This window comes from Hyperolius riggenbachi, chromosome 6 (genome assembly GCF_040937935.1).
Source record: "Hyperolius riggenbachi isolate aHypRig1 chromosome 6, aHypRig1.pri, whole genome shotgun sequence".
In the NCBI taxonomy this organism is placed as follows: Eukaryota; Metazoa; Chordata; class Amphibia; order Anura; family Hyperoliidae; genus Hyperolius; species Hyperolius riggenbachi.
Genome location: NC_090651.1, coordinates 304,486,432 through 304,498,865, shown reverse-complemented (window position 1 = coordinate 304,498,865; position 12,434 = coordinate 304,486,432). Strand labels below are relative to the sequence as shown.

General features: G+C 42.8%; 1 protein-coding gene across 9 annotated transcripts in view; it reads left to right on the top strand.

The window, feature by feature from the left end:
• PPP1R12C (protein phosphatase 1 regulatory subunit 12C) overlaps positions 1–6,600 on the top strand; it is a 137,424-nt gene extending 130,824 nt beyond the window's left edge. For all 9 annotated transcript variants that reach the window (XM_068241253.1, XM_068241249.1, XM_068241248.1 and 6 more), the window contains 3 exons: positions 671–721; positions 1,962–2,012; positions 5,527–6,600. In XM_068241253.1, the coding sequence (XP_068097354.1) occupies positions 671–721; positions 1,962–2,012; positions 5,527–5,613 (189 nt within the window). In that variant the 3' untranslated portion in view covers positions 5,614–6,600. The remainder of the gene's footprint in view (positions 1–670; positions 722–1,961; positions 2,013–5,526) is intronic.
• The last annotated feature ends 5,834 nt before the right edge of the window (positions 6,601–12,434 follow it).

Below are 12,434 nucleotides of genomic sequence, written 5' to 3'. Positions count from 1 at the left end.
ATGACTATAGTAGTTATTAGATTGTGAGCTTCTCTGAGGACAGTCAATGACATGACTATGTACTCTACAAAGTGCTGCAGAAGATGCCAGTGCTATATAAATACTAAATAATATGGTAGGACATTAGAGTATGGCTATGGTAGGATTAGATTGAGTTCTGAGGACAGTCAGTGACATGACTATTTACTCTGTAAAGGGATGCGGAAGATGCCAGTGCTTTATAAATGACTAAATAATGCATTAGCTGTAGCACCACCCACTGCAGAAATATTGTGCTGCAGGATGAGCAAACACATAAATAGCCTCAAAACACTGTTGCATCTGATTTCTTTAAGTTCAATCTGTTTTAAATCAACACAACTTTTCAAGTGTTATATGGAGGAGATGGAGATGAACAATATCTGTTTAAAATGCCCTCCTGTATGTTTTACTGTATTCGCAAACACTAGTATTTACTGGATCCATAAGACACCCCCGAAACAAGGTAAAGTCAGGCAGTGATGTTCAGGTTGTCAGGAAATAATACACTGGTCTGGCAGATGCAGTCTATCCTTGGCCTGTTTATCACGACTTATACATAAGTGTTACCATGCACTACATGAACATCTGAATGCAATGGACAATTCTCCTTATAGCTGTTAACATGAATGCCATTTCCTTTGTCTTCCAGCGTCAAGAGCGACATGCGGAGAGGCCAGCCTTACTGGAACTAGAAAGATTTGTACGTATTTATGTGCCGTCATTGTGCGCTTCTTCTAAAGTTTCCTGTACACAACTGGCATCACCTTTTGTAATGCGCATTAAGCAAGTAGCGTAATTAGCCCCACGAGCATCGAAGTAACGTGCTGGTTTCTATGCAGTTTTATAGCGGTTGAGTGAATATTCCCATTTTTATTTTGGTTGTTGAAGCTTCACAAGTGACCTCACACTGGAGTCACCTGGATGCATCCTTGCAGCTGCTTGAACTTATGTAGTGACTTGCATAGCAATGTGGCGTATATGCTACTTAGGACTGGTTCACACAGAAGCTTTGCGGGCGTCAAATGCAGCGTTTTAAAAGCAACATTTTTAGAGTGCTGTCCCATGCAAGTGAATGGGAGCGTTTTGTACAAGCTTTTGCAGACTTTCATAAAAGCTTAGCTGTTAAATGTTGGCATTGTTGAAAAAAAAACCTGTGTGAACCAGCCCTTATCCATGCCCCTCTGCTTGTTTGGTGTAGCTCTTGCATTTTACAGCTGCTAGATCTCCTGCAGCAGTAGATTTGTTGGGTGGGGTCAGGTGATCAACTCTGAAGAATGAGAGCTGCTCACTGGCTGGAGAAGATCTACTCACCTGGCAATTGCCCCCCCCCCTCCCCCATGCCAGCTATACATTACCTGCTCCGGCCAGCGCGTATCCCCGCTGGCACCGCTGGGTTCCGTGTTCCTGTCCGGCTGCCTTCACTTCTTTCTGTCCGGGGAAGTTTAAACTTCCTGCCGGGACAGGAAGTGAAGGCAGCCGGCCCGGAACACTGAACACAGCAGAGAATAAGACAGCGGGGATACGCGCCGGTCGGAGCAGGTAATGTATTGCCGCTAGCGTCGGTCGTCAAGCATTCGAACGCCGCTATCGACGCACTCCCAACCCGCCGGCGATCAAGAAAAATCTTCCGCACGGACGAATCGACGGGAACAATTAATTTCGGAAGGAAATTGATAGTTCTGTCAGCGTTTGCACAACGATTTCACAGCAAATTTGATCAGTGATCGGGAAAACAGTTGGGTGTATGGACCCCTTTAGTGGGTGCAGATCATGTGACTGACCTGCCCCAAGGCAACTTCACTAGAATGGCTGTATAAGGTGTTCAAATTGAGTAATGGGATGCTTGCCTATTCGCCTTTACTAACACTGAAAATACATGGAGGGTGAATTAGTGCTTTAGAATTCTGTATTTACTGTTTATTGGTAATCTCTCATCTTAGGAAAGAAGAGCATTAGAGAGAAAAGCGGCTGAACTAGAAGAGGAGTTAAAGGTAAAAGTGCTATTATCTGATGCTTCCTGCATTTAATCTGTACTTTCCTGTGTCCTTTTCTCGAGTTACTGACCGCCACAGATCCTGTCCTAAACTACTACTGTATGCACTTAGCTCAGTGGGGAAGGTGTGGGTAGCCGGGCACAAGTGTTAGCGACCCTCAAGCATTAGTTCTTATGATTCCATCAACCACTTTACAGTCACATCTGCTGTCAGGGGTTCCAACTATTACCCACTTTACATAAATATTTTTATGTTGCTCTGTGTCTTTGTGCGCTTTCCTTCTTTCCTGTCTGAACAGGGAAGAATTCAAATTCGCACAAAAATAAATACAGGTCACCAACGGCTCGCTCATCACAGTTTCACAAGACTTAAAACTGTATCAGCTTATGACCAACAAGGGCTGGAGAGAGGAGCGTTAATTTACCTGGATGTCCGCCTCTTGCTACGGCGCTCCATTCTCAGAATCCAAATCAGAATCACTTTATTTCGCCAAGTACAGCAAGAGCTGTAATCGGAATGATTTGAGGTACACATGGCATAGACAGAGTGTGAGACAGACGCAAAACACATACAATAGAACAATAGAAATGCAGTAATCAGTAAGTACAGACCAGTAACTAGTAGTAAGGTTCAGTTAAAGGGCTCGAGTCAAATTGGGTATCGGTCAAGGCAGGCAGTGGCAGGCACCAGCTGAATGACCCGGATGCAGCACGCTGGTGTGCGGGCCAGACATTGGGAGGTTGGAGTTCAGTAGCTGAACGGCTTGGGGGAAGAAGGTATTCTTCCGCCTTGTAGTTTTGGATGATATAGTTCTGTAGCGACGGCCCATTGGGAGGAGCTTGAAGTAGCGGCTGCCCGGGTGAGAGGGGTCGCGAGAGATCATGGTGGCTCTCTTCCTTATCCTAGCGGAGTGGAGGAGATCAAGCGGTGGAAGAGGAGATCCGATGATCTTCTCCGCGTCTGTTATGACTCTCTGTAGTTTGTATTTGTCGCTGGCCGATGCGCCAGCATACCAGACAATGACTGAGGACCAGAGGATGGATTCTATGGTGGCGGTATAGAAGCTGGTTAGCAACTCCCTGGGCATGCCAAATCTCTTCAGTTGGCGCAGGAAGAACAACCTCTGCTGGGATTTCTTCTGAATTCTGGTGGTGTTTTGCCCCCATTTCAGGTTGTTTGTGAGAGTCGTGCCGAGGAACCGGACAGATGTCACCGTAGAGACTTCTGTACCTCCAATGAGGACAGGTGGGAGGGGAGGAGGATTCCTCCTGAAATCAACCACAAGTTCAACAGTCTTTGCTGTGTTGAGGACTAGGTTGTTGTCCTCGCACCAGTTCTCCTGATACTTAATACTTCACAGCCAGAACCTCCGCTGTAAAACAGGAAGTGTCTGGAGGATGGAGTGCAGCATCAAGAGGCAGAACATTCAGGCAAATATAAATGAAACCGAGAGCACAATATAGTGCAGTATGTTAATAGCAATTGGAAATTGAACAGTGAGATGTATATACTTACAAACATGGATTACCACATAGGCAACCACTGTAAATGCAGGTGAGGAGATTGGACCTGTCCTCACTCAGGATTAAGAAGTCGCTCTTTGTAGATCAGAAGAAAGGCGGGTAGGTTACCCCTCCACCAGGGGTGGACACAGTATCGCAGTAAAAGAACAGAGGTACTTTTCAATAAATGTGTTCATACTAATTCAGACAGTTGTTTGTGTCTGCTTTCTGGAGGTAAGTCCACCGTTTCCTCCAAGCAAATTTTAAGTTTTAATTTTTATCCTGCTGGCGCCTCTGTTACTGCGATTCAGGCAAGTGAACACTCTGCCCGGGCCGCTTCTGAAACTGGAGCGGGTACAGTGTCTCATCTCGCAAAACTCGTCCTTAGTCACCAGTGACATGCCAAGAGTTTCTAACACCTTGTCACACTATCCAGAACTGTAATATGAGGTTTTAAAGTATACCCAAGGCGAACCTAGAATACGAAAACGCATGCCTAACAATAGGGATGCCTCCTGGATCCTAAAGAGTCTTCCCATGCCGTCCTCTGGTTCCCCATTGCCAAGCGTGGACCCCCTGAAGAATTCTGATGAGGACTTGTCACAAAGGAACACTGGAACCATGCTCCTCTACCAACATAAGCACGGCCATACTGTGCCTGCATGGTTGCTGCCGTTCCTACACAGTAAGCTGGAGTTGCTTGTGCACAAGCTGCTCCGTGCTCTTGTGCAGGCTCAGTAGTGCAGCACTTGTTCCAGTAGAGGAGCAAGGGCCTATATGTTCCTGAGGGTCCCTCTGATGACACAGGAAGCCTCTACAGGATCCCGAGCCTTCCCTTTTTCTTGGGTAGGTATGTGTTTGTTTTTTGTTTTTTTTAGGTACTTGTTTACCTTTGGTTCCTTTTAAGTTGTTTTTTAACCACTTCACCACTGAGGAGTTTTACCCCTTGAGCACCAGAGCAATTTTCACCTTTCAGCGCTCCTTTCATTCATTCGTCTATATCTTTATCATTACTTATCACAATGAAATGAACTATATCTTGTTTTTTTCGCCACCAATTATATTAGAAGATATTATAAATGTGTTTTAATGGGAAAATAGGAGAAAATGTGGGGAAAAAAAATCATTTTTCAGTTTTCGGCCATTATAGTTTTTAAATAATGCATGCTACTGTAATTAAAACCCATGTAATTTATTTGCCCATTTGCCCCAGTTATAAAACCGTTTAAATTATGTCCCTATCGCAATGTTTGGCGCCAATATTTTATTTGGAAATAAAGGTGCATGTTTTTCAGTTTTGCGTCCATCCCTAATTACAAGCCCATAGTTTATAAAGTAACAGTGTTATACCCTCTTGACATAAATATTTAAAAGGTTCAGTCCCTAAAGTAACTATTTATGTATTTTTTTTTTGTAAATTTTTTTTTGATACAAAAAAAAAAATAAAAAAATTGGGGAGTGTGTGAGGTAATGAGTTAATTTTTAGTGTAAAACTATTGTATTTGTATATGAAAAATGTTTTAGGGTGTAGTTTTACCATTTGGCCACAAGATGGCCACAGTAACTTTTTGTGTAGGCGACCTGCAAGCGTACAAGAAGTAAGCTTGCAGGAAATGTTATGAGGCTGGGAAACTTTTTTTTTTTTTTTTCACATTGATTGCTGCTTCTCATAGAAGCAGCTGATCATTGCGGGGGCTTAGATCAACGAACGGGAATGGTTTTTTCCATTCATTGATCTCCGAGTGAGCGGCGGCGTGCACGAACGCGCGGGCAGTGGCGGGAGGTGTGGATATCTCCGTCCCTGGGGGTGAAAGGTAGGAAAAAGGGACGAAGATATTCGTACCTGGTAGGGTGAAATGGTTAAATCCACATGCTAAAGAAACAAAACAGAGAGATTGCCTGAAGTAGGTGCTATTGTGCAATTCAAAACAACCAGTAGTTGTTGTTTTGGTCTGTAGCAAAGGTGGAAACCACTTGTTTACTAACCTAACCTCTGATTTTATTTGCAGGTCCTTTCTGACTTGAAAGCAGATAATCAGAGACTCAAGGATGAAAACGCAGCTTTGATACGAGTCATCAGCAAGCTGTCCAAGTGAAGGCAGAATTGAGGCAAGGATGAGAACAGCCATACACAGTATCGATCTCTTTGGCCGGTCCAGGCCGACACAGGCTTAAGGGCCTTCTTGGCCAGAACGCTGTATTCCCAGATCCAGCAGCTGCTGCAGAGGACATGCTGGGAACAGAAGCGATGTCTTGTTTGGCATTGTGCTGCACACACTGGAGCCAGACAAGGAGCCAGCATCCCAATCCGTGAACGTGGAGGAATCTGACACGCTAGTTTATTACATAGTTTTATTCACATTTTGTTTTTTATGTATATCTATAAATATATACCATACCTATATCCACATGTCCCCAAGCCCATGGCCTTGACATAAACTGAAGGTGATGCTTGAGAATCTCATGGCCAACCTTAATACAAGTAAGCAAATTATGCTATTTGGTCTCTATGGCTGAAACGCATTCTTACCTGCCTTTTTCAGCTACAACTGTGATACTCATTCTCTAGTCACTCCAGCAAATATATTATTTTCTATACAAAACCCACCTGTGCATCCTCCAAGCAACCGAATAGGAACTTGCAGCCTGTTGGTGACGTACACCAGATACCGTCACCTATACACAGACCATCTACAGCAGTAACCGTGTTTCTGCTGGCCTACAGTAGGTAACCGTGTAGAGTCATGAGTTTAGGTATCCAGGCATGCTGAACCCTGATCACACTGTTCTCAGTATCTATGAATGTGGTTTGCTGTACACGCTCTTTCAGCTTGTTCGCTTTTTTTTTTTACCGTTACACTGTTAAATGCCTTTATGCTGCGTTTCTCAGCACAATTCTGTTGTTTTCTCACAACGTTCGCTTTTGAAGACTCTCCCACAGAAGAGCTCGTGAAGAAAAAAATTGAAGTGTTCGTATCAACCCACCAGATCGCTAGGAGTTATTTTTCTGTTGTGAAAAGTGCATACATTTTTCTTGCTATTTTTTTATTATTATTATTATAAATGGAAACCATGCTTAAGTATGTCACGATCATCATAGTGGGCTCAGATTTTAACACTTTGTCAATGGAATGGTATGGAGAGAAATACTAAACACACTGAAAACTCACTTAAAATGCATACCTACGAACTTACCATGTATATAGAGATTTAAAGGACAACTGAAGTGAGAAAAATATGGAGGCTGCCATTTTTATTTGTTTTAAACAATACCGGTTGCCTGGTAGTCCTGCTGATCTATTTTTCTGTAGTAGTGTCTGAATCATACCAGAAACCAGCATGCAGCTAATCTGCTCAGATTTGACAATTTCAAACGCCTGATCTGCTGCATGCTTGTTCAGGGTCTATGGCTAAAAGTATTACAGGCAGAGGATTAGCAGGACAGCCAGGCAACTGGTGTTGCTTAAAAGGAAATATAGCAGCCTCCACATACCTCTCGCTACAGTTGTCCTTTAAGCCTGGTACACGCCTCCAATTTTTATTGGCTAATTTTACCACCTCCATGGAGAATGAGCTTTTACCGACACAACCTGTTCATAGTATTCTCGTATCTTTCAGCATAGTATTAGCAACTACTTTCAGCTACCACTGTGCTGAAAGATTCCACATTGTACTGCACATTCATGGAACTGGAGAGACCTGAAGAAAACCTTCATAGTATTTAGTCTGTTGGCCCTCATACGATGTGGAAATGGTAAAATTAGGCAATAATTAGCCAGTCTGTAATTTTTATACAGCCCTGTCACACTGCCTAGCCACTATTGTTTTCTCAGCTTTCTCGCACCTGCCTGCTTATTGGATGAGCAGTGTTGTAGTGAATGTCAAGTGAAAAAACAAATGGATACTTGCCTATGGAGAGGGAAGGCACTGGGTCCTATAGAGCCTTCTCATTCCTCTTACGGTTCCAGTGCTGTCACTCCTGTTATTCGATTGGTCGAATACTGCTCTGTACCTCCGCTGTAAGCTTCAGAAATCTTTGGGAGCCTGAGTGCTCCTGAAGACGGGTGACTCCGTACTGCGCCTGCAAGCTCTCTCAGGCACTCACGTGTGGCATACTTCCAAAGCCTCCCCTGTGGCGGCAGTTTGGAACGAGGTGACATCACTGGAACAAGTGGACCGTGAAAGGAACGTAAAGGCTTGATAGGACCCCAGAGTCTTTCCTCTCCATAGGTATTTTTTTGTTTTGTTTTGTTTTTTTATTTACTTTAAAGTGAATGGGAATCAATATAAAAAGGCTCTGGGTCCTATAGAGCCTTCCTTCCTTCTCTTTCAATCCCCGTTCCAGTGCTGGCTCCCCGTTTGCAAAATTTAACCAATTTGGTCAAATACTGCTCTCTCGGCCACTTCGGAAGTCTTCAGGAGCACTTGCTGCTTCATACTACGCACACGCAAGCATCCTCTATCGCCCACTCGTGCTTGCGTAGTATGGACCAGCCTGTCTTCGGAAGGACTCTGCTCCCAAAGACCTCTGTAGTCCCTGCGGCAGGGAATTTTAAACTGGGGAGGCAATGCTTAACGATGGGGACCGGGAGAGGAGTGGGAAGGCTCTATAGGACCCAGAGCCTTCCTTTTTAGGGAAGTATCTGTTTTTGTTGTATGATTCCCAATGACTTTAAGAGGAGTCATTGTCCACTGAGTAGCTGTGTGATGAAGCAAGATGACCAATGAGAAATAATGGTGTGCAACTGATGAAAGTAGTGTGGCACAGGTGTGTCCATTTCAATAAAGATACACACTTTTTCATAGGTGAAAAAAAAATCTATGAAATTAAAAAAAAAAAATGTCATGTGTTTATCTCTGGATTCATCTAATTTGCGGTGAAAACCACTGTGCATTTATGAAGAGCTATATTAAATAGCAAAAGATCTACGTGCTTTTTTTATACTACAAAATATCCATTTAGAAATGACTTCATTGTAGAAGTTGAGTAGCCAGGGTTCTCTATGAATTTGCCTCTTGAAGCAAATAAAAGTTGTTCCCTGGTAAGTCTCCATTCTGTAAACCATGCACCTTAAAGTGTAACTGTCGGGCATAAAATCAATTCTTTTTATCTGGTAAACAAGTAATAAGGATGCTAACCAGGCAATCCAAAAGTTAAAATCTCTATTACTTTTCTTGTTTATAAATGATCATTCCCCAGTTTACCTGACTCTTATTTGGTACGTTGCCGCAAAAAGAAAGTTGCAGGGCATGCTAGGTTGACTTTTTTTTTGTTGCTTTTTTCCCCTCTCAGACTTAACTAATGTACAGAAGCAAAAAGACAACCCAGAATGCCCTGCAACTTCCTTTTTGCGGCAACGTACCAAATAAGAGTCAGGTAAACTGGGGAATGATCATTTATAAACAAGAAAAGTAATAGAGATTTTAACTTTTGGATTGCCTGGTTAGCATCCGTATTACTTGTTTACCAGATAAAAAGAATTGATTTTATGCCCGACAGTTGCACTTTAATCTTGTTTTCTCCTGATCACACCCTTTAACCAGTTAAGGACAACGCTAGTTGAAATCCTTGTTTTGATGCTGTTGTGGCTGCCTGGATGTAGATTTTAACTCACTACCACTGCGCATTCCCTTCGATCTCATTGCGCTCTGCCTGCTGCAGCTCACTCGCCCTGCTTTCTCTATGATGGCAGAGCTCTGTGAAACAGTCAGTCAGAAGCCAATTTCATTGGTTCCTGACCCTATCTATCATTGTAAGCAACTCCCATTGGCTTACAGTAATAGACAGGGTCAGGAGCCAATGAAAGCGGCTCCTGATCGGCTCACAAAGCTCTGACATAGAGATGGGAGATTGGGTGGCCTGAGGTGGCCGACTGTTGTGGCAGGTATGTGCGGTGATTCGTCTGTATTCTGCCGTTTTATGGTACAGGCGGTCACTTTTCCTTAAGAGGGCAGAGAATGCTGGTACTTAAGTTGTTAAAGTGAACCAGAGATGAAGCACCCTCATGTATTTTACCATATGTCAGTGGGAACATTAGAGAAAACAATGTTATCAGCCCTGAGAAAATCCCAGACTGAGCATTCACTCTGGCTTTGCTCAGGAATCATTATAGCAGAGCAAGAAGGGGGCAGGCTTGGGCTTTAAAAGACATCAGAGAAGAAAGACTCGGCTATGATGATTCCTGCGCAAAGCTAGACTGAATGCACAGTCGGGGATTTTATCAGGACTGCAAGCAAGCAAGCTGAGCAGTGAATGATGAAACAGAGAGCAGAGTAGGTGTTTTTCTAATGTTCCCACTGATGTATAGTAAAATACATGAGGGTCCTTCATCTTATTCATTTTAAACAGCTTAAAAGAGCATGGCAAAATAACAGTAAAAAAAAGTGTATTTATACTACAGAGAGAAAAGTGCCAGGATGGTAAGAAGATGTCATATCTCTGTATGTGTATTGCCATAAACTAATGATTTTTCAGCTGACTGAATGTTAAAGTGTGATTGATCAAATGTATGCATGTAAATGACTGATTGTATATATTGTGATTATAAAGCTAGTCATACTGATGCAACTCGAAAAATAAGAATATTGTGCAAAAGTCCATTTTCCAGTAATTCAACTAAGTACTGAAACTAATATATGAAATAGGAGCTCTTTGCAGGTGTTTTGGATTAATTAGCTGATTAGAGTCTGACACTTTAGGCCTAGAATGTTGAACATTTTCCCAATATTCTAATTGTCTGAGATCTTGATTTTGGGGCTTTTCTAAGCTGTAAGTCATAATCATCAAAATTCTAACAAATAAAGGCTTGAAATATCTTGATTTGTGTGTAAGGATTCTGTTTCATATGAGTTTCACCTTTTAAGTTGAATTACTGAAATGAATTTGTTTGATATTCTTAATTTTTTGAGTTTGAACTGTACATAGGCTGATGACGTGCAGATCTGGTAAGGAGATGAACTTTCTCCCAATTTGGCATGGCTCCAGAAGGAAAGGTTTCCCTACCATGCACTCTATACAATCTTAATTGTCTTTAAAGAGAACCAGAGACAAAGCACCCTCATGTATTTTATTACATTTATCAGTGGGAACATGACAGTAAACACCTACCCTGCTTTTAGTTTTATTCTACTCAGTCTAATCTATCTGTTATCAGCTGTGATATCAACGGACTGATGCAGTCTAGGCTTGACCTGGAATCATTATAGCTGAGTCACTCTTCTGTGGAGTCTTTTCAAGCCCAAGCCTAAAGGTATGTACACACATGCGACTATAGTCGTTTGTAACGATCGTTCCCCGATCTTTACCAACGACGATTGTTACAAAAAACAAACCACCGACTATTAAGGCAAACGACGAACGAGCCAAATCGCTACAAAAGAAAGTTCTGTCTCGGCGGATTTTAACCAACGACGATCGTTTGCAAAAGTAGTACATTGTTGGAAATGGTTGTTCGTATTAGGCTTGACATGCGCATTTCACTATTTCTCTGTGAAACTTTTCATTTTTATGCGCAGGCGCAATAGTTGCTTTACGTGATGTAACGTTCATTCTAACGATCAGATCGTTACACACCTTTTAAAACTATCGTTACTTAAGTCATTCTTTCATCAATTAAAAGTTTGTTCGTCGTTCACAACGAACGATTGTTGTCGCATGTGTGTACGTAGCATAAGCCTGCCACCTCCTTGCTCAGATTTCCTACTCAGAGCTGTTGACATGGGAGGGGTTGCTGCTGTCGAGAAAGAAGCTCTGAAACAGACAAGTGTATCTGTGCATTGTGCAGCCAGTCATTATCTACTGTATACAGTTTCATTTCTATGAGAGACACGTCCTACAGGCAGCCACACAGCATACCAGAATAATAGTTGAAAGCACACAGATGAAAGCCTGCAGCCGCCCTGCTTGTCTATAGTCTCATAGAGGCTAGACAGCATATCCAGAACAGCTTAGAACCTGGAATCAGAAGGGATATGAGCCGGTGGCCATATTGGATATGTCCTGGAGCAATAATTGATAAACTCAAAAAGGCACACCAGAGTGGCAAAATCAGGTAGAGCATTTATTCTTTACAAGCGATCAACTGATAAGTTTATTTTGTGTGAATCGCTGATCTCTGGTTCCCTTTAAGCAGAAATATATTACTATGGTTTTTATTTGATCAACCATACCTTCCCTACCCTTTCCAAGTGAGGTTTTCTGGCATCTTTAGGCAACTGATCAACTAAACTGCCCTAAATTAATAAAAATGTGGCCAGCTTCTAGCAACCTTGAAGCGACCTGAAAAAAGATGCCTAAGATGAGGGAAGGGTCAGCATGTGCAAGACATGCGTGCACAGTATGGATCCACTCGTCTTTCTAAGTACCCGGGAACATGAGTACTGCTGAAGGCTGCCTAAGGAGGGCTAAAGACTCGGCCTGTAGGCTGAATGTCACCCAGGGGTGACAGCACTGCAACAATGACATGAAGAGTGTCAGCTATGCATTTTGTATCATCACTTTTGTTACCCTTTCCTTCAATGGTAGTAATTTTGCATTGGTTGAAGCGTCACATTACCATATTGCATTTTTAAATTGGACAATTGCCAATGTTTTGTGTACACACAGGCAGACACACTCACACTTTCTCTCTTTCTTGATTTACACACACACACACACACACACACACACACACACACACACACACACACACACACACACACACACACACACACACACACACACACACACACACACACACCACACACCACACACCACACACCACACACCACACACCACACACCACACACACACGCTCTTAAACTTAACCACTTAGGCGGGTCGTTAGTGGTTTCCAATGGAAACGGCCACTCGTTCGAGCGGCCTTTCCATGCTAGTTCACGGAGGGTGTCTCCGTGAACAGTGTGCGAGCCGCCGATC